The sequence below is a fragment of the Rana temporaria genome, chromosome 12, assembly GCF_905171775.1.
Source record: "Rana temporaria chromosome 12, aRanTem1.1, whole genome shotgun sequence".
Lineage (NCBI taxonomy): Eukaryota > Metazoa > Chordata > Amphibia > Anura > Ranidae > Rana > Rana temporaria.
The window spans coordinates 12921275-12947741 of record NC_053500.1 but is presented as its reverse complement, the minus strand read 5'-3'; the positions used below and the strand labels follow the sequence as shown (position 1 = coordinate 12947741).

General features: G+C 47.9%; 1 protein-coding gene across 1 annotated transcript in view; it reads right to left on the bottom strand.

Moving 5' to 3' along the window:
* The window catches only part of TTLL9 (tubulin tyrosine ligase like 9), a 28500-nt gene extending 2033 nt beyond the window's left edge, over window positions 1-26467 (bottom strand). Inside the window, exons 1-13 of the mRNA XM_040330314.1 lie at window positions 26363-26467; window positions 25711-25812; window positions 22922-22968; window positions 22747-22839; window positions 18574-18685; window positions 17335-17520; window positions 15524-15592; window positions 15350-15440; window positions 13350-13390; window positions 10463-10550; window positions 5367-5425; window positions 2473-2669; window positions 922-1035 (exon numbers count right to left, since the gene is read on the bottom strand). Of these exons, the coding sequence (XP_040186248.1) occupies window positions 922-1035; window positions 2473-2669; window positions 5367-5425; window positions 10463-10550; window positions 13350-13390; window positions 15350-15440; window positions 15524-15592; window positions 17335-17520; window positions 18574-18685; window positions 22747-22839; window positions 22922-22968; window positions 25711-25812; window positions 26363-26377 (1214 nt within the window). The 5' untranslated portion in view covers window positions 26378-26467. The remainder of the gene's footprint in view (window positions 1-921; window positions 1036-2472; window positions 2670-5366; window positions 5426-10462; window positions 10551-13349; window positions 13391-15349; window positions 15441-15523; window positions 15593-17334; window positions 17521-18573; window positions 18686-22746; window positions 22840-22921; window positions 22969-25710; window positions 25813-26362) is intronic.

Genomic DNA, 26467 nt, shown 5'->3' with positions numbered 1-26467 from the left:
CTTACAGGTGCCCCCATGGAAACTGGCTCTCCGTGGGGGGGGGGGAGCACCCGTTGAAGGGGAGGAGTCAGGAGCGCCGGTGGGGAACCCCAGAAGAAGAATATCAGGGTCACTGTGTGCAAAACCCTTGCGCAGAGCAGGTAGTAGATTCCAAGTAGGGGGGTGTGGCTGTAGGTCTGACGTCATCGATCGAGTCTCCCTATAAAAGGGATCACGCGATCGATGCAGCCGCCACAGTGAAGCACGGGGAAGCCGTGTTTACATACGGCTCTCCCCGTTCTTCAGCTCCGGGAAGCGATCGCGAAGGGGCGGCTATAAACGAATAGCCGCGCTCTCATCCCGGATCGCTCCCAGACGATTTCCGACCGCCGCATGTACCGGGGGGGGGGTCCCGATCGGACCCCCGACCCGCGGAAAGGCAGGGACGTACATGTACGCCCATCTGCCTGTACGTGCCATTCTGTGGACGTATATGTACATGCGGCGGGCGTTAAGTAGTTAAAATCTCCATAGGATACGTTAAAAAAATTCTACAGGTTGCATGTTTTGAGTTACAGAGGAGGTCTAGGGCTAGAATTATTGCTCTCGCTCTACCAATCGCGGCGATACCTCACGTGTGGTTTGAACACCGCTTTCATATGCGGGCGCTACTCACATATGTGTTCGCTTCTGCGCGCAAGCTTGGTGGGACGGGGCGCATTCCTGGCTCCTAACTTTTTTAGCTGGCTCCTAGATTCCAAGCAAATTTGTCAAGCCCTGCATTCTGATTCCTCTCCACTCTATCCAAAACTAAAATAAAACGTTTTGCCTTTAGTTATACTTTAAAGATTTCACATATGCGCAATATTATGTAATATGTTATAGCGCTGCGCTGTTTTTTTTTTATTCTAGTCTATTAAATGCCACGCACAGACACCTCACCTGCCTTCCATGTCTACCACATGCAGGGTGTCTTCCAAGAGGTGACACTTGAGCTCGTAGTCCTCTTGGCTGCTGGGTGTCAGGGAAGGGGAGGCGTTGACTTCCAGGAGCCACCTACAAATAAAAAACAGATCCGTGGAATTTTGTGCGAAGGGCGTTAGCCGTGAACTTGTTCTGCATGCACACGGCAAAACTTTCTCGGCCAACAAATACGAAACAAAGTGGTTTTTCAGCTCTTTAGCTCCACCCTTTGGGCAACTTCTGCTAATGTTGTGCTATGGTTGGCATTGCTTCTGAGCATGCGTGTTTGTACTTTGGATTTTTTTATCAGATGGAGCGTACAAAACGGTCAAAAGCCTTCCATCACACATTTGTTGTCGGAAAATCTGATTGTGTGTACGAGGCTTTCGTGACTCATCCTTTATGAGAGGGCTTAGGTTTTAAATTAGGGTTGTCCCGATACCACTTTTTTAGGACTGAGTAGAAGTACCGATACCTTTTTTCAAGTACTCGCCGATACCGAATACCGATACTTTTTTTTAAATGTGTCCCCAAATGCAGCCATGTCCCCCCACAAATGCAGCCATGTCCCCCCCCAGATGCAGCCATGTCCCCCCCCAGATGCAGCCATGTCCCCCCATATCCAGCCATATCCCCCATATCCAGCCATGTCCCCCTTATGCAGCCATGTCTCCCCCCATGCAGCCATGTCCCCCCCATATCCAGCCATGTCCCCCATATGCAGCCATGTCTCCCCCCCATCCAGCCATGTCTCCCCCCATGCAGCCATGTCCCCCCCATATCCAGCCATGTCCCCCATATGCAGCCATGTCTCCCCCCATGCAGCCATGTCTCCCCCCATGCAGCCATGTCTCCCCCCATATGCAGCCATGTCTCCCCCCATATGCAGCCATGTCTCCCCCCATGCAGCCATGTCTCCCCCCCATCCAGCCATGTCTCCCCCCATGCAGCCATGTCCCCCCATATGCAGCCATGTCTCTCCCCCATCCAGCCATGTCTCCCCCCATATGCAGCCATGTCTCCCCCCATATGCAGCCATGTCTCCCCCCCATATGCAGCCATGTCTCCCCCCCATATCCAGCCATGTCCCCCTTACCTGCATCCCCGCTGCCGCCGACTGGTTAATACGCGCGGGGAACATTACAGCTTTGAATAGCTGTAATGATTCGCGCCGCGCTGTGTATAGACACTCCCCCTTGCTCGGGATTGGACAGTTCATCCGAGCAAGGGGGAGTGTCTATATGCGGCGCGAATCATTACAGCTATTCAAAGCTGTAATGTTCCCCGCGTGTATTACCCAGTCGGCGGTAGCGGGATGCGGCGTAACGGCGGTGGGATGCGGCGTAACGGCGACGGCGTCGGGGGGGGGGGGGGAGTATTCTATTTTGGTATCGGGGGTAATACTCGGAATCGGCCCCGATACCGATACTAGTATCTGTATCGGGACAACCCTAGTTTTAATTAAAATGAACAAAAGAAGCCTAAAAAAAAGTCTTAATAAAAAAAATAAAAAAAAGTGTGTGTGCTCACGGTTTTAGATCTTCATCGAGTAGGATATCGTAGCCGTAGAGTTCAAAGCAGTGCTTGTCGTTGATGATGATCTTCTGGACACTCTGCAGGCTTTTGATGAAGATGTTATCTATGTTTTGGAAGAGAGACTCCACCGCTTCTGGACCATGTTTGGTGGTCAGGTAGTGGCGTAGCTGTTGGATCATCCATTTACACCCCTGTGGAAAACGGGCAATGCCACAGGCAAAATATACTACATAAAAAAAGAGCAATCCTGGCTGTTGAAAAGCTAGAAATCACAATGGCAACAATGAATTAGAGCCAGGGGCGGACTGACCATTTGGGCACTGCCCGAGGGCCTCATGCCACTAGGGGGCCCCATTAGGGTTGCCAGCCTCAGTAAAAAGAGAGACAGTATGTAAAAATGTGTGTGTGTATGCTGTATGTGTGTATACTGTGTATGTGGCCCGGATTCAGATAGCAGTTACGATGGCGTATCTCCTGATACGCCGTCGTAACTCTGAGTTCCGACGGTCGTATCTATGCGACCGATTCATAGAATCAGTTACGCATAGATTTCCCTAAGATCCGACCGGCGTAAGTGTCTTACACCGTCGTATCTTAGGCTGCATATTTACGCTGGCCGCTAGGTGGCGCTTCCTTAGATTTACGCAAGGAATTTGCAAATTAGGTAGATATGCCGATTCAGAAACGTACGTCCGCCCGGCCCATTTTTTTACGCTTTTTACGTTCGGCTTTTTCTGGCGTAAAGTCACCCCTGCTATATGAGGGGTATCCTATGTTAAGTATGGACGTCGTTCCCGCGTCAAATTTTGTAAATTTTACGTTGTTTGCGCAAGTCGTTCGCAAATAGGGCTGTACATAAGTTACGTTCACGTCTAAAGCATTGACGATTTGTGGCGTAATTTCGAGCATGCGCACTGGGATTCTTTCGCGAACGACGCATGCGCCGATCGTAAAAAACGTCAAATACGTGGGGTCACAATTCATTTACATAAAACACGCCCACATCATCCACATTTGAATTAGGCGGGCTTACGCCGGACCACATACGTTACGCCGCCGTAACTTAGGGCGCAAGTTCTTTCTGAATACGGAACTTGCGCCCTAATTTACGGCGGCGTAATGTATCTGAGATACGCTACGCCCGCCGATAGATACACTATTGTATCTGAATCCGGGCCTGTCTGACTGTATACTGTGTGGCCCCATATTCTATTGCCTGGGGGCACCATAATCTCCTATTGCCCGGGGGCCCCATAATCTCCTATTGCCCGGGGGCCCCATAATCTCCTATTGCCCGGGGGCCCCATAATCTCCTATTGCCCAGGGGCCCCATAATCTCCTATTGCACAGGGGGCCCATAATCTCCTATTGCACAGGGGCACCATAATCTCCTATTGCACGGGGGGCCCCATAATCTCCTATTGCCCGGGGGCACCATAATCTCCTATTGCACGGGGGCACCATAATATCCTATTGCCCGGGGGCCCCCATAATCTCCTATTGCCCGGGGGCCCCATGAGTTGTCAGTCCGCCCCTAAATTAGACCTAGTCCACACCTATGCATTTTTTTGTGCGTTTTCAGTTTTGCAGAAACACACTACAGCACATTTAACATGGTCTCCTATGGAGGAAGTTCACATCTGTGCAGTCTATGGAAAGGACCAGGGACTTTTTTTTCTGGTTTTTAGTTCCATAGACTTCAAAGGATCAAAAACATGTATTGAACAAAATGCACCTGGAATATGCAAACTGCAACCCGCATAGATGTGAACCAGGCCTAAAAGTGAACCGTGCTTTGCCGGTGTGGCATAAAGCCGTAGGTTGGTTTAAAGTCGGGATATGCAATTAGCGGACCACCAGCTGTTGCAAAACTACAAGTCCCATCATGCCTCTGCCTCTGGGTGTCATGCTTGTTGCTGTCAGAGTCTTGCTGTGCCTTATGGGACTTGTAGTTCTGCAACAGCTGGAGGTCCGCTAATTGCATATTCCTGGTTTAAAGCGGTGGTTCACCCTGCTGAACAACATTTCAGCATAAAATTCGGCATCGTAGCGCGAGCTACAGTATGCCGGTCTTACATTTTTTATCGCCGTACTCACTGTTTAATCGTACATAGACGATTCCGTCTGCCGCGGGGAATGGGCGTTCCTAGCAAGAGGGAGGATGATTGACGGCCGACTCTGGCACGTCACGCTCCCCGAAGACAGCCGGAGTAGGTCTCGGCTCTTCACGGCGCCTGCGCACAGGCTATGCGCAGGCGCCGTGAAGAGCCAAGCCTATTTCGGCTATTTCCGGTGAAGCGCGGCGCGCCAGAGCCGGCCGTCAATCACTTTCCGTCTGGATTGGAACGCCCATTCCCCGTGGGCAGACGGAATCGTCTAGGTAGGATTAAACAGTGAGTACGGGGATAAAAAATGTAAGACCGGCATACTGTAGCTCGCGCTACGATGCCGAATTTTATGCTAGAATAAAAATTTTTTTTTTTTTTTTTTTTTAATAGGGCGAACCCCCGCTTTAAGGCCGGGTTCACACCTATGCGAATTGAGTGCGGCTTTTACCGCATCCAATTCGCATAACATTATAAAATACATTGATTTTAATGAGGCTGGTTCACATATGTGCGATGCATTCGCACTGCGCATTGCTGAAAAAACGTGTGCCTTTTCTAGGCATTGCGGTGCGGCTCAGGTGCAAATTCATTATCTTCTATGGGCATGCATTTGAAAAAACGGAGATGATCTGCTGAACAGCTCTCTTATCATCGCATTCCCCCCTGATGGGTACAAGGTATGTTATTTTGCTTTTTCCAGGTGAACGGGGATTTCTCAGCAGCTGTTTGCATGGCACTGATACAGAAAGTCCCTTGAATAACGCGATTCGTCTCTCTCACCTTCTCCGGGTCATAGTCCGGCGCTGTTTTCTGCACAGCCACATTGGTCAGATGTATATCTGTATTGCCAAGTTAAAGAGAACCTCCAGAAAACAACCAAATACCACCAAAAGAAAGCTCTATTTGTGGGGGAAAAAAGGACGTCAATTTTGTTTGGGTACAGCGTCGCACGACCGCGCAATTGTCAGTTAAAGCGACGCAGTGTCGTATCGCCAAAAAAAATGGCCCGGTCATTGGGCAGCCAAATCCTCCGGGGCTGAAGTGGTTAACCACTTCGCGCCCGGTCAATAACAGATTGACGTCCGGGAAGTGGTTCTGAAATCCTGACTGGACGTCCTGCAGGATTTCATGCCCGTGGGGGGGCGCGCAGTGATGCGGGGTGTCAGTCTGACACCCTGCATCTCCGATCTCAGTAAAGAGCCTCCGGCGGAGGCTCTTTACCACCTGATCAGCCGCGTGCAATCACGGCTGATCACGATGTAAACAGGTAGAGCCGTTGATTGCTCTTCCTCACTCGCGTCTGACAGACGCGAGTAAAGGAGAGCCGATCGGCGGCTCTGCTGACAGGGGGGTTCGCGCTAATTGTTTATCAGCGCAGCCCCCCCTGGGATCGCCACACTGGACCACCAGGGAAGGGCAAAAAAAAAAGGGGGCAATAAAAAATAAAATAAAAAAGTCAGTAAAAAAAAAAAAAAAGGGCAGTAAAGAAAAAAGATGCCAATCAGTGCCCACAAATGGGCACTGACTGGCAACATGGATCCATCAGTGCCACCCCACAGTGTCCATCAGTGCCACCCCACAGTGCCCATCTATGCCCAGTCCCCACCTATCAGTGCCACCCATAAGTACCCATCAGTGCCACCCATCTGTGCTGCCCATGAGTGCCCATCTGTGCCGCCTATGAGTGCCCAGTGCCGCCCATCAGTGCCGCCCATGAGTGCCCATCAGTGGGCACTCATAGGCGGCACCGATGGGCAGCGCCGCCATCAGTGCCACCTCATCGGTGCCTATCAGTACTACCTCATCGATGTCCATCAGTGCCATCTCATTGGTGCCCATCAGTGCCCGTAATTGAAAACGAAAACGTACTTATTTACAAAAAAAAAATTTACAGAAAAAAATAAAAACTGCATTTTTTTCAAAATTTTCATTCTTTTTTTAGTTGTTGCGCAAAAAAAAAAAAAACGCAGAGGTGATCAAATACCACCAAAAGAAAGCTCTATTTGTGGGGGGAAAAAGGACGCCAATTTTGTTTGGGTACAGTGTAGCATGACCGCGCAATTGTCATTCAAAGTGCGACAGTGCTGGGCAGGAAGGTGCGTAAGTGCCTGGTATGGAAGTGGTTAAAGGGCACAATTTGGATATAAACACTGGGGTAGATTCAAGAAGCAATTGCGCCTGTGTAACCATAGGTTACACAGCGCAATTGCTTACTTGCCCCGGCGTAACGAGTGCTCCTGATTCAGGAACCTCGTTACGCCGACTGCAGCCTAAGATCTGCGCGGCATAAGGCTCTTATGCCCGCATATCTTAGGCTGCATTCTTGCAATGGCCGCTAGGTGGCGTTCCCGTTGTGCTCAGTGTATAGTATGCAAATTGCATACTAACACCGATTCACAAAGTTGCGCGAGCCCTGCGTACGCAATTTACGTTGTTTACGTACGGCGGTTTTCGTGCAAGGCTGCCCCTGCTATTAGCAGGGGCAGCCCATGTTACGTATACCCGTCGTTCCCGCGTCGCGAAATTAGAATTTTACGTAGTTTGCGTAAGTGAATCGTGAATGGCGCCGGACGCCATTCACGTTCACTTTGAAGCAAATGACATCCTTGCGACGTCATTTGCCGCAATGCACGTCGGAAAAGTTTCCTGACGGAGCATGCGCTCTACGATCGGCGCGGCAACGCGCCTAATTTAAATGATTCCCGCCCCCTACGGGTTCATTTAAATTGCGTGCTCTTGCGCCGGGCATTTTGCCGGCGCGCCCGCGCAATTTACGGAGCTTCTGCTCCGTGAATAAAGGGCAGCGGAGCAAATTTGCGGGGGCGCAGGGCAAAAACGTTGCCCTGCGCCTCCGTAAATAATGCGCAATTCTACCTGAATCCGGGCCACTGCTTTCCGGAGATATTCTGTACAAACACCTTTGGCGTGTTTTTAATATCTTTATTAGCGAGCTAAATTGTTTTAACCTTTGCCAGGATATCTGGAACTGGATAAAACATCCTTTTTTTTTTTTATATATAAAGTTGGATTATTTTTCTAGCGGTATTCTGGCGAAACGCTTGTGTGTGAGTCATTCTGCAGCGAGCAGCCGGTTTCACCGCATGTTTCACGCACACGCCTGGGAGCTGCCAGCTGCCCACTTGGCTCAGACACAACCGACAGCAAAATAACCAAATCGCCAGAAACCGCGTGATAGCGCTCACGTTGTTTCTTCTAATGATCAATACCTTCGTAGAAAACGAATCTCATCAGGGATCTGATCTAAAGCAGGTTTCGATTTCCCCCCCCCCATCTGTTCTGGAGCCTAAACTAGCAACACGCCGCGCTCTGTTCCTTCGCTGTTCCTGGATTTAAAGGGCAAGTACGATGTATTTGAGATAATATAGTAGTATTTACCTTAACCACTTAAGCCCCGGACCATTTGGCTGGCCAAAGACCAGAGCACTTTTTGCGATTCGGCACTGCGTCGCTTTAACTGACAATTGCGCGGTCGTGCGACGTGGCTCCCAAAAAAAAAAATTGACGTAATTTTTTCCACAAATAGAGCTTTCTTTTGGTGGAATTTGATCACCTCTGCGTTTTTTAGTTTTTGCGCTATAAACAAAAATAGAGCGACAATTTTGAAAAATAAAATATATATATTTTGTACTTCTTGCCATAATAAATATCCCCAATTTTTATTTATTTTTTAAAAAAGGAAATTTTTTCTACGTTTAGGCCGATACGTATTTTTCTACATATTTTTGTTAAAAAAAAAAAAAAATCGCAATAAGTATATATTGATTTGTTTGCGCAAAAATTATAGGACCAGATTCATGTAGATTTGCGGCGGCGTATCGTATCCCGTTTACGTTACGCAGCCGCAAGTTTCCAGCGTAAGTGCTTGATTCACAAAGCACTTGCGTGTAAACTTTCGACGGCGTAGCGTAAAGCCGTCCGGCACAAGCCCGCCTAATTCAAATGGGGCGTGTACCATTTAAATTAGGCGCGTTCCCGCGCCGAATGTTCTGCGCATGCTCCGTGCTTTGCGCGAAATTACGGCGCCCCGACGTGTTTTTTGAACGGCGACATGCGTAACGTACTTTCGTATTCCCGGACGTCATACGCAAAAAAAAAAAAAAAAAATTTAAATTTGACGCGGGAACGACGGACATATTTTAACAGGGATGGTGTAATTTCACACCATCTAAATAGCACACTTAACTTTACGACGGGAAAAACCGACGTAAGAGAATGCGACGAACGAGCGTACCTTCGTGGATCGCCGTAAACAGCTAATTTGCATACCCGACGCTGGAAAACGACGCAAACTCCACCCAGCGGCCGCCGGAGAATTACACCTACGATCCGAAGGCGTACGAAGCCGTACGCCTGTCGGATCGATGCCAAAAGCCGTCGTATCTTGGTTTGAGGATTCCAAATCAAGATACGACGCGGCAAATTTGAAAATACGCCGGCGTATCAGTAGATACGCCGGCGTATTTCTGCTGTGAATCTGGCCCATAGCGTCTACAAAACAGGGGATAGTTTTATGGCATTTTTATTGTTATATATTTTTTTTTTTTACTAGTAATGGCGGCGATCTGCAATTTTTATCGTGACTGCGACATTATGGCGGACACATCGGACACTTTTGACACATTTTTGGGACCATTGTCATTTTTTACAGCGATCAGTGCTATAAAAATGCACTGATTACTGTGAAAATTACACTGGCAGTGAAGGGGTTAACCACTAGGGGAGAGGAAGGGGTTAAGTGTGTCTTAGAGAGAGATTCTAACTGTTAGAGGGAGGAGCTACCAGTGACACGTTACTGATCACTGTTCACGATCGCAGGGAACATTCGATCAGTGACATGTCACTAGGCAGAATAGGGGAATGCCTTGTTTACAAAGACATCCCCCTGTACTGCCTTTGCCGACCGCAATCGCAGGCCGACCCGGGAACTTTGAGTTCCCGGGACACGCGAGCACACTCACGAGGCACGTGGCGTGCCTGAGCCCGCTGGGCGGCTAATTTAAAGGGACTTACAGGAACGCCCATTTGCCTGCACGTGCCATGGTGTCAACGTATATCGTCGTGCGGCGGTCGCTATGTGGTTATGGCTGCATTCACACCTGATCGTAGCGTTTTTGGTCGTTTTTTCCGGCGTTTTGTCGCACGTATTCATGCGTATTTGCGCATTTTCATACAGCGTCGTCCGACGTTTTTGTACTTCGACGTTTTTTATTTTAGCCAATAGGAACAATTATCATCTTTTCATCACTTGTTGCTATGTTGGTAGATTTTTTTTATCTTCTGCCTGGGTGAAATGTTCTATTGATTAAAGCGACGAAACGCCCGTAGAAACGCTCGTTGTCGCGCTAGATGCTTGAATCGAGCGTTTCCATTACTTTCTATGGGAAATACAAACGCTCAAAAACGCCCAAACCGCCCAATTCGCGCCAGGCTTCAGGCGTTCGGCGTCAGGCGTTTTGGAGTGGAGATGTGAACCATCTCCATAGGGAATAATTTTTTTTTTCCCCTCTAGCGTTTTGGAGCTTCGCGCTTCTGGCGACAAAACGCTCAGGTGTAAATGGGACCTAAAGGGTAACTCCACTTTCGTGGGGGAAAAAAATAGCAAATCAAGAAAAAATAATACAGCATAAAAAGCTGCTGCTGTGGCACGTTTTTTTTTTTTTAGCTTTTGTGTGTTTTTTTCAGCGACACCATTCATTTGAATAGGCTCTAAAAACGCTCCAAAGAAGATCATGTACCAAATAATGGCATCAAAAACATGTCCTGCATTTTGCCGCGATTCTGGAATCACGGGCAGATTTGCGGCGATTCTATTCACCTTAGGGTGAACGGAGTCTTACACTTTACAGAAAGGATACACTGGTCATCGATGCTACTTAGAGAAAAGCGGGCGTTGGAAAATCGTGCAAAGCCATCCCGGTACAGCCAAGCTCTCAGAGGAATGTACTGCAATGACAGAAACAGATTAAAAAGTGAACCAGTAAATATGAATACAATATATTATACAGTGCCATGAAAAAGTATTCACACCCCTTGACACTTTCCACATTTTCTCATGTTACAACCAAAAACATAAATGTCTTTTATTGGGATTTTATGTGATGGACCAACACAAAGTGGCACATAATTGTGAAGTGGAAGGAAAATGAAAATGTCTATATTTTTTTTTAAAAGTGTGGGGGGGGGTCTTTGTATTCAGCCCCCTTTACTCTGATACCTGTAACTAAAATCTAGTGGAACCAATTGCCTTCAGAAGTCACCTAATTAGTGAATAGCATCCACCTGTGTGTAATTTAATCTCAGTATAAATACAGCTGTTCTGTGAAGCCCTCAGAAATTTGTTAGAGAACCTTAGTGAACAAACAGCATCATGAAGGCCAAAGAACACACTAGACAGGTCAGGGATAAAGTTGTGGAGAAGTATAAAGCAGGGTTAGGTTATAAAAAAAAATCTCCCAAGCTTTGAACATCTCGCAGAGCTTCTGTTCAACCCATCATCGGAAAATGGAAAGAGTATGGCACAACTGCAAACCTACCAAGACATGACCGTCCACCTAAACTGACCGGGCCGGGCAAGGAGAACATTCATCACAGAAGCAGCCAAGAGGCCCATGGTAACTCTGGAGGAGCTGCAGAGATCCACAGCTCAGGGGGGAGAATCTGTCCACAGGACAACTATTAGTGGTCTCTCCACAAATCTGCCCTTTATGGGAGAGTGACAATAAGAAAGACATTGGTGAAAGAAAGACATAAGAAGTCCTGTTTGCAGTTTGTGAGAAGCCATGTGGGGGAGGGGAACACGGCAAACATGTGGAAGAAGGTGCTCTGGTCAGATGACACCAAAATTGAACTTTTTAGCCTAAAAGCAAAACGCTATATGTGGGGATGCTGAACACAGCATCCCCACCGTGAAACATGGTGGCGGCAGCATCATGTTTGTGGGGATGTTTATCTTCAGCAGGGACAGGGAAGCTGGTCAGAGTTGATGGGAAGATGGATGGAGCCAAATACAGGGCAATCTTAGAAGAAAACCTGTTAGTCTGCAAAAGACTTGAGACTGGGGGGAGATTCACCTTCCAGCAGGACAACGACCCTAAACATACAGCCAGAGCTACAATGGAATGGTTTAGATCAAAGCATATTCATGTGTTAGAATAGCCCAGTCACAGTCCAGACCTAAATCCCATTGAGAATCTGTGGCAAGACTTGAAAATTGCTCTTCACAGACGCTCTCCATCCAATCTGACAGAGCTTGAGATATTTTGCAAAGAAGAAGAATGGGCAGAAATGTCCCTCTCTAGATGTGCAAAGCTGGTAGAGAAATGTATGATGTATGACTCATAGAGGAGGTGGGGGGCACAGTTTGACATGTTTGCCTTAGGCTCTAGATGGCCATTTGACATGTTTGCCCTGAGGCCTAGATGGCCATTTGACATGTTTGCCCTGAGCCCTAGATGGTCATTTGACATGTTTGCCCTGAGCCCTAGATGGTCATTTGACATGTTTGCCCTGAGCCCTAGATGGTCATTTGACATGTTTGCCCTGAGCTCTAGATGGTCATTTGACATGTTTGCCCTGAGCTCTAGATGGCCATTTAACATGTTTGCCCTGAGCCCTAGATGGCCATTAGACATGTTTGCCCTGGTCTCTAGATGGCCATTAGACATGTTTGCCCTGAGCCCTAGATGGCCATTAGACATGTTTGCCCTGAGCCCTAGATGGCCATTAGACATGTTCGCCCTGAGCTCTAGATGGCCATTAGACATGTTTGCCCTGAGCTCTAGATGGCCATTAGACATGATTGCCCTGAGCTCTAGATGGCCATTAGACATGTTCGCCCTGAGCCCTAGATGGCCATTAGACATGTTCGCCCTGAGCCCTAGATGGCCATTAGACATGTTCGCCCTGAGCTCTAGATGGCCATTAGACATGTTTGCCCTGAGCTCTAGATGGCCATTAGACATGTTTGCCCTGAGCTCTAGATGGCCATTAGACATGTTTGCCCTGAGCTCTAGATGGCCATTAGACATGTTTGCCCTGAGCTCTAGATGGCCATTAGACATGTTTGCCCTGAGCTCTAGATGGCCGTTTGACATGTTTGCCCTGAGCTCTAGATGGCCATTTGACATGTTTGCCCTGAGCTCTAGATGGCCATTTGACATGTTTGCCCTGAGCTCTAGATGGCCATTTGACATGTTTGCCCTGAGCTCTAGATGGCCATTTGACATGTTTGCCCTGAGCTCTAGATGGCCGTTTGACATGTTTGCCCTGAGCCCTAGATGGCCATTAGACATGTTTGCCCTGAGCTCTAGATGGCCGTTTGACATGTTTGCCCTGAGCCCTAGATGGTCATTTGACATGTTTGCCCTGAGCTCTAGATGGTCATTTGACATGTTTGCCCTGAGCTCTAGATGGCCATTTAACATGTTCGCCCTGAGCCCTAGATGGCCATTAGACATGTTCGCCCTGAGCCCTCGATGGCCTTGTCCCAGTGCTGGGTGAAGGATAGCAGGCCAGACATGAGCAGTGGATAATGGACTACAGACTGGACATAGGTGGTGAGGGAGTTGCTTTTCTGATGCCTACAAGGCCATACGAGATTAGAGCAGACATGAGCAGATGAAGATAGTTAGGAATGACACATACACATGCAGTAAATGAGAAGTGTACAGACATGAGCACCGGATGACTAAAAATCGATCTAATCAGACAAATAATGAGGATCCAACACCAAATGTATCTCACCGAAGTAACAAGAACATAAACACGAAGATCAAATTTTCTTCCTGTGAATGAAAACATTGAATATAATAATTTATGCTTAGAAGACATACAGTATATACACCCACAATAATCCCGAGTACGGCCCCTTTCAGATATGTCTGCCCCCCTACATTATTTTATTTTGTTGTAAAGGTAAAAAAAAATCCCCTAAATAGCTTCCTTTACCTTAGTGCAGTCCTCCTTCACTTACCTCATCCTTCCATTTTGCTTTTAAATGTCCTTCATTCTTCTGAGAAATCCTCACTTCCTGTTCTTCTGTCTGTAACTACACACAGTAATGCGAGGCTTTCTCCCTGGTGTGGAGTGTCGTGCTCGCCCCCCTCCCTTGGACTACGGGAGAGTCAGGACGCTCTCTACATTGCAGATAGAGAAAGGAGCTGTGTGTTAGTGGGCGTCCTGACTCTCCTGCTCGCCCCCTCAAGAGGCTTTCTCCACACCAGGGAGAAAGCCTCGCATTACTGTGTGGAGTTACAGACAGAAGAACAGGAAGTGAGGATTTCTCAGAAGAAATAAGGACATTTAAAAGCAAAATGGAAGGATGAGGTAAGTGAAGGAGGACTGCACTAAGGTAAAGGAAGCTATTTAGGGATTTTTTTTTTTTACCTTTACAACCCCTTTAAGAAAAGCAGTTTCCATAGGAAGATACATAACAGATATATCAATAACAAAGCATCAGAACAATAGGCACATACCAAAAAGAAACAGGAATTGTATCAAATCCGCCTATCAAAGTTACTGAGAGATATTAATAGGACAATAAAAAAAATTACCCTGTCCCAACAAAGAAAATAGAGAACGAGACCCCGGAGGGCCAAAAAACCTGAGATATCAAGAGAAGGTTCCAATCAGGAATCTTAACCGCTTAACGACCGCCGCATGTACATATACGTCGGCAAAATGGTACGGACAGGCAGAACGACGTGCTCGAACGTAGCTGCCTAGACTTGGGTCGGTGGTCCGATCGGGACCCCCCCCGGTACATACGGCGCTCGTTAATCATGTGGGAGCGATCCAGGATGAGGGGGCGGCTATTCGTTTCTAGCCACCCCCTCGCGATCGGTCCCCGGAGCTGAAGAACGGGGAAAACCATATGTAAACACGGCTTCCCCGTGCTTCACTATGGCGCTGCATCGATCGAGTGATCCCTTTTATAGGGAGACTCGATCGATGACGTCAGACCTACAGCCACACCCCCCTACAGTTGTAAACTAGGTGAAACTATCTCCTATTTTGTAAACGCTATAAATTTTGTGCAAACCAACCGATAAACGTAAACGCTTATTGCGATTTTTTTTACCAAAAATATGTAGAAGAATACGTATCGGCCTAAACTGAGGGGGAAAAAAAAGTTTTTTTATATATTTTTGGGGGATATTTATTATAGAAAAAAGTTAAAAATTTTGAATTTTTTTCAAAATTGTCGCTATATTTTTGTTTATAGCGCAAAAAATAAAAACCGCAGAGGTGATCAAATACCACCAAAAGAAAGCTCTATTTGTGGGGAAAAAAGGACGCCAATTTTGTTTGGGAGCCACGTCGCACGACCGCGCAATTGTCTGTTAAAGCGACGCAGTGCCGAATTGTAAAAACCCCTTGGGTCATTTAACAGCATATTGGTCCGGTCCTTAAGTGGTTAAGAGATATTTGCAAAAGATATGGGCGCCGTAGACATCAGCGCAGGCGCACTGCAGAAATGGCGATCGTGACGTTTCTAAAGGAGATGGTGCAGTGACTGGTGCCTCCCGCGCGCATGGATTTGTCTTTAGTAAATAACCCCCATAGTAACCCCATAGACTCAATCAACTAGTGGGAACTACATCAATGAGAGCCCTTCCTTCCTCTGAATAGATAAACATGTTTTTAGGATGGAGCCCCTTTAGTAACTAGTATCGTATTCCATTGTGACCACAAGCAAATACGACAATACCCAAACAAAAGACAAAAGCTTCGGTTTTTCACACCTCCGATTAAATATGGATTTTCTATATAACGTTGAGCCACGTAATTTTCCACTGGGATTTCATCTCTCTGGTCGTCGGCGCGACTCCCGTCCTGAGAAAAGGGAACAGCGTTTATGTAAAGTTCTCATTATCCAAACTGTCACTTCACCCTTCTCCATAAAATAGAGCAGTTACCTTCCTCCAGTCCATAATGTCCTTCAACTTCCGGAACAGGAAAATCCCCTTCCCTTGTGACCTCGCCACCTGCAAGAGGAAGGTTTTTTTGTTTTTATTTTTTTAAAGAACAGCTGAATAAAAAAAAAATACTGCAACTCAAAATACAGCCAATGAAAGAGCAATTTCAGGCAAAAAATAAAAAAGAAAAGTTCACTTTTGGGTACATGTTGCACCTGTTTTTAGGGTGGAACATGTAACATGTTCTCGCTCCTGCAGTTAGGGTGAACATGTAATGGTGGAGATCAGCGACTTATAGCGAAACTGTGATAGTGCGGCGGGCAGTCTGACACTAACTGACACTTTGTTGGAACCAGTGACACTAATACAGTGATCAGTGCTAAACATATGCACTGTCACTGTACCAGTGACACTGGCTGGGAAGGGCTTAAACATCAGGGGTGATCAAAGGATTAAATGTGTGCCTGACCAGTGTTTATGTGTTTACTATGTGGTGCTTTTACTAAGGGATGAGCTGGATTTTGTTCCCAGCTTTGCAGGGAAAGAAAATCCAGCACATCCCCGCTGGAAGTGCCAGATCACGTACTAGGTGCGCCCCAGACCTGGAAGTGCCAGATCACGTACTAGGTGCGCCCCAGAACTGGAAGTGCCAGATCACGTACTAGGTGCGCCCCAGAACTGGAAGTGCCAGATCACGTACTAGGTTCACCCCAGACCTGAAAGTGCCAGATCACGTACTAGGTGCGCCCCAGAACTAGAAGTGTCAGATCACGTACTAGGTGCGCCACATACCTGGAAGTGTCAGATCACGTACTAGGTGCGCCCCAGACTTGAAAGTCACCACATCACGTACTAAGTGTGCCCCAGAACTGAAGGTGCCAGACCACGTACTAGGTGCGCCCCAGAACTGAAAGTGCCAGATCACATACTAGGTGCGCCCCAGAACTGAAAGTGTCAGATCACGTACTAGGTGCGTCCCAGAACTGGAAGTGCCAGATCACGTACTAGGTGCGCCCCAGAACTGAAAGTGCCAGATCACGTACTAGGTGCGCCCCAGAACTGAAGGTGCCAGACCACGTACTAGGTGCGCCCCAGAACTGAAGGTGCCAGATCACATACTAGGTGCACCCCAGACTTGAAAGTCACCACATCACGTACTAGGTGCGCCCCAGAACTGAAGGTGCCAGACCACGTACTAGGTGCGCCCCAGAACTGGAAGTGCCAGATCACGTACTAGGTGCACCACATACCTGGAAGTGCCAGATCACGTACTAGGTGCGCCCCAGAACCGGAAGTGCCAGATCACGTACTAGGTGCTCCCCAGACCTGGAAGTGCCAGATCACGTACTAGGTGCGCCCCAGACTTGAAAGTCACCACATCACGTACTAAGTGAGCCCCAGAACTGAAGGTGCCAGATCACATACTAGGTGCACCCCAGACTTGAAAGTCACCACATCACGTACTAGGTGCGCCCCAGAACTGAAGGTGCCAGATCACATACTAGGTGCACCCCAGACTTGAAAGTCACCACATCACGTACTAGGTGCGCCCCAGAACTGAAGGTGCCAGATCACATACTAGGTGCGCCCCAGAACTGAAAGTGTCAGATCACGTACTAGGTGCGCCCCAGAACTGAAAGTGCCAGATCACATACTAGGTGCACCCCAGACCTGAAAGTTCCAGATCATGTACCTAGTAGTAGTAGTAGTACTACTAGGTACGTGATCTGGCTCAGGACAGCCATACTGCCGCTGCAGAAGAACGGCATTATGTGGTCAGCAAGCGGTTAAACCCACCTACCAAAACTTACAGGCTTCATGATCCAGGTGATTCCAGGATTTTTGCGAAATTCCTCAACAAACAGATGATATTCAGAGGGCAGCTCGAAGGTCTTCGGAAAGAAGTCACATTTTGCTGCTTCCAGCCTCCCCGACTCCCTCTCGAGAAGCTTACGGAAACGCTTCAGATTTTTTACCATGAAGTTTTTGCGGGTCAGCTGGAGAAAAAAACGCAAAAGGAAAAACTGTAAAAATCCATCCAGCCAAACCATAAATTAAAACTCAAGGGCCCAGATTCTCAAAGGGCTTACGACGGCGCAACGCAATGTATGACGTCGTAAGTCCTAATCTGGGCCGTCGTATCTATGCGTCTGATTCTTAGAATCAGTTACGCATAGATATCCATTAGATCCGACAGGCGTAAGGCTCTTACGCTGTCGGATCTTTTTTTTTTAACAGAAAGAGCGCTGTCGGATCTTAAATGCAATTTTTTTTTTTTGCCGCTAGGTGGCGCTTCCGTCGTTTTCCCCGTCGAGTATGCAAATTAGCAAAATACGCGAATTCCCGAACGTACGCACGGTCGATGCAGTTACGACGTTTACGTTAGATTTGCGACGCGTAAAGTTGCCCCTTCTATATGAGGGGCAACCAATGTTAAGTATGGCCGTCGTTCCTGCGTCGAAATTTAAAAATTTACGCCGTTTGCGTAAGTCGTCCGTGAATGGGGCTGGACGCCATTTACATTCACGTCGAAACCAATGACGTCCTTGCGACGTCATTTAGCGCAATGCACGTCGGGAAATTTTAGGGACGGCGCGGGAACGCGCCTAATTTAAATGATCCACGCCCCCTACCCGGCTCATTTGAATTAGGTGGGCTTGCACCGGGGGATTTACGCTACGCCGCTGCAACTTTACAGGCAAGTTCTTTGTGAATAAAGCACTTTCCTGTAAAACTTGCAGTGGCATAACGTAAATGACATATGTTACGCCGCCATAGTATTACACCCATCTACGAGAATCTGGGCCTCTCTGTATTTTTTATTTTTTTTTTTCTCTTACAATTTTATTTTTTAGAATTTTTTGTTGCATATTAGTTCTTCTGTCACATGACATTAGAAATAAATTATCGGTATCGGCGAGTACTTGGAAAAAAAAAAGTATCTGTACTTGTACTTAAAAAAGCGTTATCGGTGCAACCCTAGTTATTTAGCTCCGTACCGAAATTCGCCCTTTGCTTTAAAATCACACGAGTAGAAAAAGTTCAGTCACCTCATAGTGGTTGCGGAAGTGACAGATGCGGACGTGTTCTTCCATGTAAATATGGTCAAAGTTCTCCCGCAGCCAACCGACATCGCACCAATAAAAGTCCCATTCGCCATCACTGGGGAAATATTTTTAAGTGGAAATTATAATTACTTATTACATAATGTAATGTGCATTGGATACTCTGCATCAAACTAGGCAAAGTACAAAATTCTGTGAAAAAAACAAAAAACAATAACACAATACAAATTGATAGCAAAAGGTAAAGTAGCCAGTACACACAATGCAGTTCCAACCAGCAGTGATAACCCCCACATTTGTTCAAGGCGCTAATCACAGGGGGCAGGGGTCTCAAACTGGTGGCCCTCAAAACTACAAGTCCCATCATGCCTCTGCCTGTGGGAGTCATGCTTGTAACGGTCAGCCTTGCAATGCATCCTGGGACTTGTAGTTTTGCAACAGCTGGAGGGGCCGCCAGTTTGAGACCCCCCTGCGCTAATGTAAAACTAGCAAAACTTCAGGGAACCAATGTGTAACCTGCAGCACAGACACTTCTGCTACTCACCGTTCAAAGTGGAACACCAGACAGGATATCTTTTTCTAGTTTTGAATAAACTTTTTTTTTTTTACAGTTTGTGTCTCCTTTGGGGAGATGCCGGCCTGGGTTCTTGTCTGAGATGTAAAAAGGAAATCTCCCCAAAAAGGTACGGAGATTCTATTTCAGGGGTGCTCAACCTTTTGAAAGAGCGAGGGCCACTTAAGTGATTTGGCAACTGGCTGGGGGCCACAATGAACTATGGTGTTTTACCTCCCCCCAAACCGCAAATGTAAACAAGCCCCTACTGTCCTTAGCTACCCTATAAGGCTGCTTTCACACCGACGTGCTGCGGTTTTGTCTGCATGGGTGGGTTAGGGGTGCAGTGCACAGGGCAGGACTTAGGGAGGTGGGGGCCCCTGGGCTTGAGTGTTGATTGAAGGCCCCCCCCTGCCGAGAAGTGGGGGATCGAAGTTGTTGAGCGGGGGGGTGCCGCTGACCGACAACCGATCATAGTTGTTGAGCGGGAGGGGGGGGGGGGTTTCGATCAAAGTTGTTGAGCTGGGGGGGGTGGCCATCAGAGTTAAGTGGGGGGCGCGGCACGATCACAGTAGCTAAGCGGGGGTGCCAATCGTGGTTGTTGAGCAGGGGGGTTGCTACCGCTGGTCGGACTTCTTACCTTTTCATCCACAACTGCATGGCTCTTCCTGCTTCTTCCTCCTCCCATGCTGCATGGATCTTCCTGCTTCTTCCTCCTCCCATGCTGCATGGCTCTTCCTGCTTCTTCCTCCTCCCATGCTGCATGGCTCTTCCTGCTTCTTCCTCCTCCCATGCTGCATGGCTCTTCCTGCTTCTTCCTCCTCCCATGCTGCATGGCTCTTCCTGCTTCTTCCTCCTCCCATGCTGCATGGCTCTTCCTGCTTCTTCCTCCTCCCATGCTGCATGGCTCTTCCTGCTTCCTCCTCCTCCTCCCATGCTGCATGGCTCTTCCTGCTTCTTCCTCCTCCCATGCTGCATGGATCTTCCTGCTTCTTCCTCCTCCCATGATGCATGGCTCTTCCTGCTTCTTCCTCCTCCCATGCTGCATGGCTCTTCCTGCTTCTTCCTCCTCCCATGCTGCATGGCTCTTCCTGCTTCTTCCTCCTCCCATGCTGCATGGCTCTTCCTGCTTCTTCCTCCTCCCATGCTGCATGGCTCTTTCTGCTTCTTCCTCCTCCCATGCTGCATGGCTCTTCCTGCTTCTTCCTCCTCCCATGCTGCATGGCTCTTCCTGCTTCCTCCTCCTCCCATGCTGCATGGCTCTTCCTGCTTCTTCCTCCTCCCATGCTGCATGGATCTTCCTGCTTCCTCCTCCTCCCATGCTGCATGGCTCTTCCTGCTTCCTCCTCCTCCCATGCTGCATGGCTCTTCCTGCTTCTTCCTCCTCCCATGCTGCATGGCTCTTTCTGCTTCTTCCTCCTCCCATGCTGCATGGCTCTTCCTGCTTCTTCCTCCTCCCATGCTGCATGGCTCTTCCTGCTTCCTCCTCCCGGGGCACCCTATTGGCCGGGGCTCATGGGCTTGAGCCCAGCCAAGCCCAATGGTAAGTCCAGCCCTGGCAGTGCATCTGCGGCTTTCCTGTGGGTTAGCTGCACTGGGCCATAGACTTCCATTATATCTTGTGGGTGTTGTGCATTTTCTGAAAGCGCAGCAACACGCAGGATATAATGGAAATCTATGGGCTCAGTGCAGTGTATGTATTAATTAACCACTCAACAACGGCCTATAGCAGATTTACTGCTACAGGGCGGCCGCTCTGTGCAGAATCACATATATAGACGTGACTCTTCACTTCCCCCTAGGGGGCGTGTGCGAGTACCGCCAAAGTGCCACTTCTGCTGTGATTAGTCACAGCAGAAGAACATCAGCGGGTGGCAGCCAATGAATGTCTGCCGATCATCAGGAAGAGACACAGGACAGAGCTCTGCATATGTAAACAAAGCAGAGCTCTGTCCTGACAAGGGAAAAGTGATGGATTTTCTTTCCCTGCAAAGCAAGGAACGAAAATCCATCACATCCCTTAGTAAAAGCACCACACATAGTACACAAAAACACAGGCTAGGCACACATTTAACCCTTTGATCTCCCTAGATGTTCAATCTCTTCCCCCGTGTCACTAGTACAGTGAAAGTGCGTATTTTTAGCACTGATCACTGTATTGGTGTCACTGGTTCCCACAAAGTGTCAGTTAGTGTCTGATTGCCCGCCGAAATATCGCAGTTCCCGCTACAAGTTGCTGATCGCCGCCTTACTAGTCTAAAAAAATAAAGCTTTCAGTGTATATACCGTATTTATCGGCGTATACTGCGCACTTTTTTGCCCTTAAAATCAGGGCAAAATCGTGGGTGCGCTATATACGTCGATACCCGCGCCGTGTTTGAACCACTGCGCCGACATATACCGAGCGCAGTACACTCGGGTATAGTCGGGCAGGCTCGGCTCCTCTCGCGGTCACGTCCTGTGCGTCCTGTACGTCCTTTACGTGAGAGGAGCCGAGCCTGCCCGACTATACCCGAGTGTACTGCGCTCGGTATATGTCGGCGGAGTGGTTCAAACACAGCGCGGGAAGCGGGGATTCGACTCGGAGACAGCGCGGGAGGACACCACGATGGCCGCAGAAGGACGCCGGACCAGACAAGGCCGCCGATGGACGCCCTTGCAAGACACCAAAACTGTAGGTATAAAACATTTTTTTTCCAGGAATTTCAGGGCTACATTAGGGGTGCGCGCTATACGCCGGAGCGCGTAATAGGGCGATAAATACGGTACTCACCATAGCGTGTAGATGCTAAACAATATACGCTTATTGGGATTCCACCCCCCCCCCCCCAACAAAAATGTAGCAGAATAAATATTGGCCTAAATTTTATAAACAAATTTGATATTTTAAATTTTTTTATTGGATATGTTTTATAGCAGAAAGTAAACAATATATATTTTTTTTCTGTCTTTTTTTGTTTATAGCGCAAAAAAACCCCCAAAAAAACGCAGAGGTGACTAAATACCGCCGAAAGGAAGCTCTATTTGCAGAAAAGAGATCACATACCTTTTTTTTTGGGTACAACGTTGCACCACCGTGCAATTGTCAGTTAAAGAAACGCAGTGCCGTATCGCAAAAAATGGCCTGGTCAGGACTGGGGGGGGGGGGGGGTTAATCTTACGAAGGTCAAGTGGTTATAACACTGATCTTTCCTCTTCTATTTTCTGCTGGCATCTCTCTCCAGGCTGCTAGAAAGGTCCCAGGGGGAGGTCACTTGGTGTCACTCCGCCTGGGGAAGGGGCCGGCGCTACAGAGGAAGTATCGGCTTATGCGGCTCCCGCTTCCTCCATGGCCGCCTGCTCCCTCCTCTGCTGGCGCCGACTCCATGCCACCTGATGCTCTGGGATGGCGAGTTGGCAATCTGTTGATTGCGACCTCGGCTTGCCATTCCAGAGCATGGGCTTCCCTGGTTTGAGGTCGCGGGCCACATCAGAGGGCTCTACGGGCCACTACGGGTTGAGCCCCCCTGTCCTATTTGTTCCACTCTATTCTGAAAATGTAATAAAAAGTTTTGGTTGCAATCTTTTTTAGTAAAAGAAAATTTCAATCGTAGCAGAAAACGTACTCCTTCACTTCCGTCCAGCCTGGCCGCTGTCTCAGCACATCTGCGATGGTGTTGATGAGCGCACATCTGTATCGGACGCAGGATCGGGGCTCCCTTATAGGAAAACACAATGAGAGCGAGTGAATGACCCGCAAGACCCAGTCCTAATGATATCACATGATGCATTCCTCCTTACCGATCCTTGGAGCGCTGGTATCCATACTGAGCTCTGGCTGCAACAACCTAAACAATAACATGGCAGTTAGTGATGGGCCAATAAAAAACACCTTGTTTTAAAACTTCCTAATGTAGATGGAGATGAAGAGGAGAAAGAAGGAAGTAAAAGAAAAGGAAGAGGGAAAGAAGATGAATAAAAATGGAGGAAAGATACGGAAAGGAAGATGGAAACAGAATGGAAAGGAAAAGAAAAAGAAGAGGGAAAAAGAAAGAAGAAAGGAAGAGGAAAAAGGAAAGGAAGTGGGAAAATAAATAGAAGAAGGAAAGTGAATGAAAGCAGGGAGTAAAAAGAGGAGGAATAGGAAAAGAAGGTAGAAAGGAATGGAAGAGGGAAGGGGAAAGGAAAGCAAAGAAAGAAGCACAATTGTAGAAAGGGGGAGGTGAAAAAGATGTAAAAGATACACAGGAGGGAAGAGGGAAAAGAAAACAAAGAGGGAAGAGGGATAGGGAAAGGATAGGAAGAGGGAAGAGGGAAAAGAAAACAAAGACGGAGGAGGGGGAAAAGAAAAAAGTTAAAAGAAAGAAAGTAAGAGGGAAGGGGAACAAAATAGGGAAAAGAATAAAGGAAGGGGAAAGGGAAAAATAATAGGAATTATGGAAGGGGAAAGCATAGGGAGAGTGCAGGGATAGGAAGAGGGAAGAGGGAAGAGGAAAAGGATAGGAAGAGGGAAGAGGAAAGGGATAGGAAGAGGGAAGAGGAAAATGATTGGGAGAGGAAAGGATAAGGGAAGGGAGAGGAGAGGAAAGCATGAGGGTGAGCAAAGGGGAAAGGATAAGGAGGAGGGAAGAGAGAAGGGGAAAGGATAAGGGGGAGGGAAGAGGGAAGGGGAAAGGATAAGGGGGAGGGAAGAGGGAAGGGGAAAGGATAAGGGGGAGGGAAGAGGGAAGGGGAAAGGATAAGGGGGAGGGAAGAGGGAAGGGGAAAGGATAAGGGGGAGGGAAGAGGGAAGGGGAAAGGATGCGGAAAGCATAGGAAGGGAGAAGGGGAAAAGGATAGTTAGAGGGAAGAGGAAAAGGATAGAAAGAGGGAAGGGGAAAGGTATAGGAAGAGGGAAGGGGTAGGAAAAGGGAAGAGGAAGGGGTAGGAAGAGGGAAGAGGAAAAGGATAGGAAGAGGGAAGGGGAAAGGATGCGGAAAGCATAGGAAGGGAGAAGGGGAAAAGGATAGGAAGAGGAAAGAGGAAAAGGATAGAAAGAGGGAAGGGGAAAGGGATAGGAAGAGGGAAGGGGAAAGGGATAGGAAGAGGGAAGGGGAAAGGGATAGGAAGAGGGAAGGGGAAAGGGATAGGAAGAGGGAAAGGATAGAAAGAGGAAAAGGATAGGAAGAGGGAAAAGGAAAAGGATAGGAAGAGGGAAGAAGAAAGGGATAGGAAGAGTGAAGAGGGAAAGGATAGGAAGAGGAAAAGGATAGTGAGAGGGAAGAGGAAAATTATTGGGAGAGGAAAGGATAAGGGAAGAGAGAGGAGAGGAAAGGATAAGGGAAGGGAGAGGAGAGGTAAGGATAAGAGAAGGGAGAGGAGAGGAAAGCATAAGGGTGAGCGAAGGGGAAAGGATAAGGGGGAGGGAAGAGGGAAGTGGAAAGGATAAGGAGGAGGGAAGAGGGAAGGGGAAAGGATGCGGAAAGCATAGGAAGGGAGAAGGGGAAAAGGGAAGGAAGAGGGAAGAGGAAAAGGATATAAAGAGGGAAGGGGAAAAGGGAAGGAAGAGGGAAGAGGAAAAGGATATAAAGAGGGAAGGGGAAAGGGATAGGAAGAGGGAAGGGGAAAGGGATAGGAAGAGGGAAGGGGAAAGGGATAGGAAGAGGGAAGGGGAAAGGGATAGGAAGAGGGAAGGGGAAAGGGATAGGAAGAGGGAAGGGGAAAGGGATAGGAAGAGGGAAGAGGAAGGGGTAGGAAGAGGGAAGAGGAAAAGGATAGGAAAATGATTGGGAGAGGAAAGGATAAGGGAAGAGAGAGAAGAGGAAAGGATAAGGGAAGGGAGAGGAAAGGATAAGGGAAGGGAGAGGAGAGGAAAGCATAAGGGTGAGCGAAGGGGAAAGGAAGAGGGAAGGGGAAAGGATGCGGAAAGCATAGGAAGGGAGAAGGGGAAAAGGATAGGAAGAGGGAAGAGGAAAAGGATAGGAAGAGGGAAGGGGAAAAGGATAGGAAGAGGGAAGGGGAAAAGGATAGGAAGAGGGAAAGGGATAGGAAGAGAGAAGGGGAAAGGGATAGGAAGAGAGAAGGGGAAAGGGATAGGAAGAGGGAAAGGGATAGGAAGAGGGAAAAGGAAGGGGTAGGAAGAGGGAAAGGATAGGAAGAGGAAAGAGGAAAAGGATAGGAAGAGGGAAGAGTAAAAGGATAGGAAGAGGGAAGAGGAAAATTATTGGGAGAGGAAAGGATAAGGGAAGAGAGAGGAGAGGAAAAGATAAGGGAAGGGAGAGAAGAGGAAAGGATAAGGGAAGGAAGAGGAGAAGAAAGCATAAGGGTGAGCGAAGGTGAAAGGATAAGGGGGAGGGAAGAGGGAAGTGGAAAGGATGCGGAAAGCATAGGAAGGGAGAAGGGGAAAAGGATAGGAAGAGGGAAAAGGAAGGGAAAATGAAAAAATGGATATAAAGAAGCAAGGGAAAAGGTATAGAAAGTGGAAAGGGGAAAGGGACAGGAAGAGGAAAAAAAAGGATAAGAAACAAGAGAAAGGGGAAAAGAAGAAGAATACAAGGAAGGGGAGGATGAAACGAGGAAAGAAGGAAAAGGATTAATCTATTAATTGAGACCTTTCTGATTTCATATGTGGTCACTGGGACAGGAAGTGAGGGGAATCTCACCACAGGGGGACACAGACAGCGACGGTGCTCCCTTACTATTCTCCTCAATATCTAAAATTTTAAAAAACAAATGACTGAAGTTGCAGCCAAGAACATTTCGCTTACTAAATATTCTATTACTGTGCAAACCCACATCCTTATTTCACAGATGATCAACCTTGTTATTATATACGGTCACCTTAAAGAAACAGCTCAGAATTCCCATCAGAGGGACATTGTTCCATTGAACCTCAATAAACGACTGTTGCTCCCAGCGATCTACAGCACTTTAAGCTGGCCATACATTATACAATTTTCTTATTCGATTTCCTTTAGGATTTACCTTCCACTATGTAGTAGAAGGGCCCGTCTGATTGCACTTTGTATAATGTATGGCCAGCCTAACAATCAGTATTTGGGTCTGGGCCATAATACATTCATTGTAACATTGCTGCTAGTCAGATGTGCACTATGGGAAGTATTTATGTCATGATGATGATGATGATGAATACCCCAAGTGACATCATTTAAGCTGGTCACATGACCCCATACAGCCAGTCATGTGACTCGCTCGTACTCTCTCCACACTCACATGCTATCTGATAACAGAAGGTCCGCTCACCTTCCCCCTGGACATCTCTCTCCTCCCGGGGCTCCCCGCTTATAGGAAAACACAAGCCCGTGCACTAGCGTGGCTACCCGGCTGCCATGGAAACAAGCCCGGCCC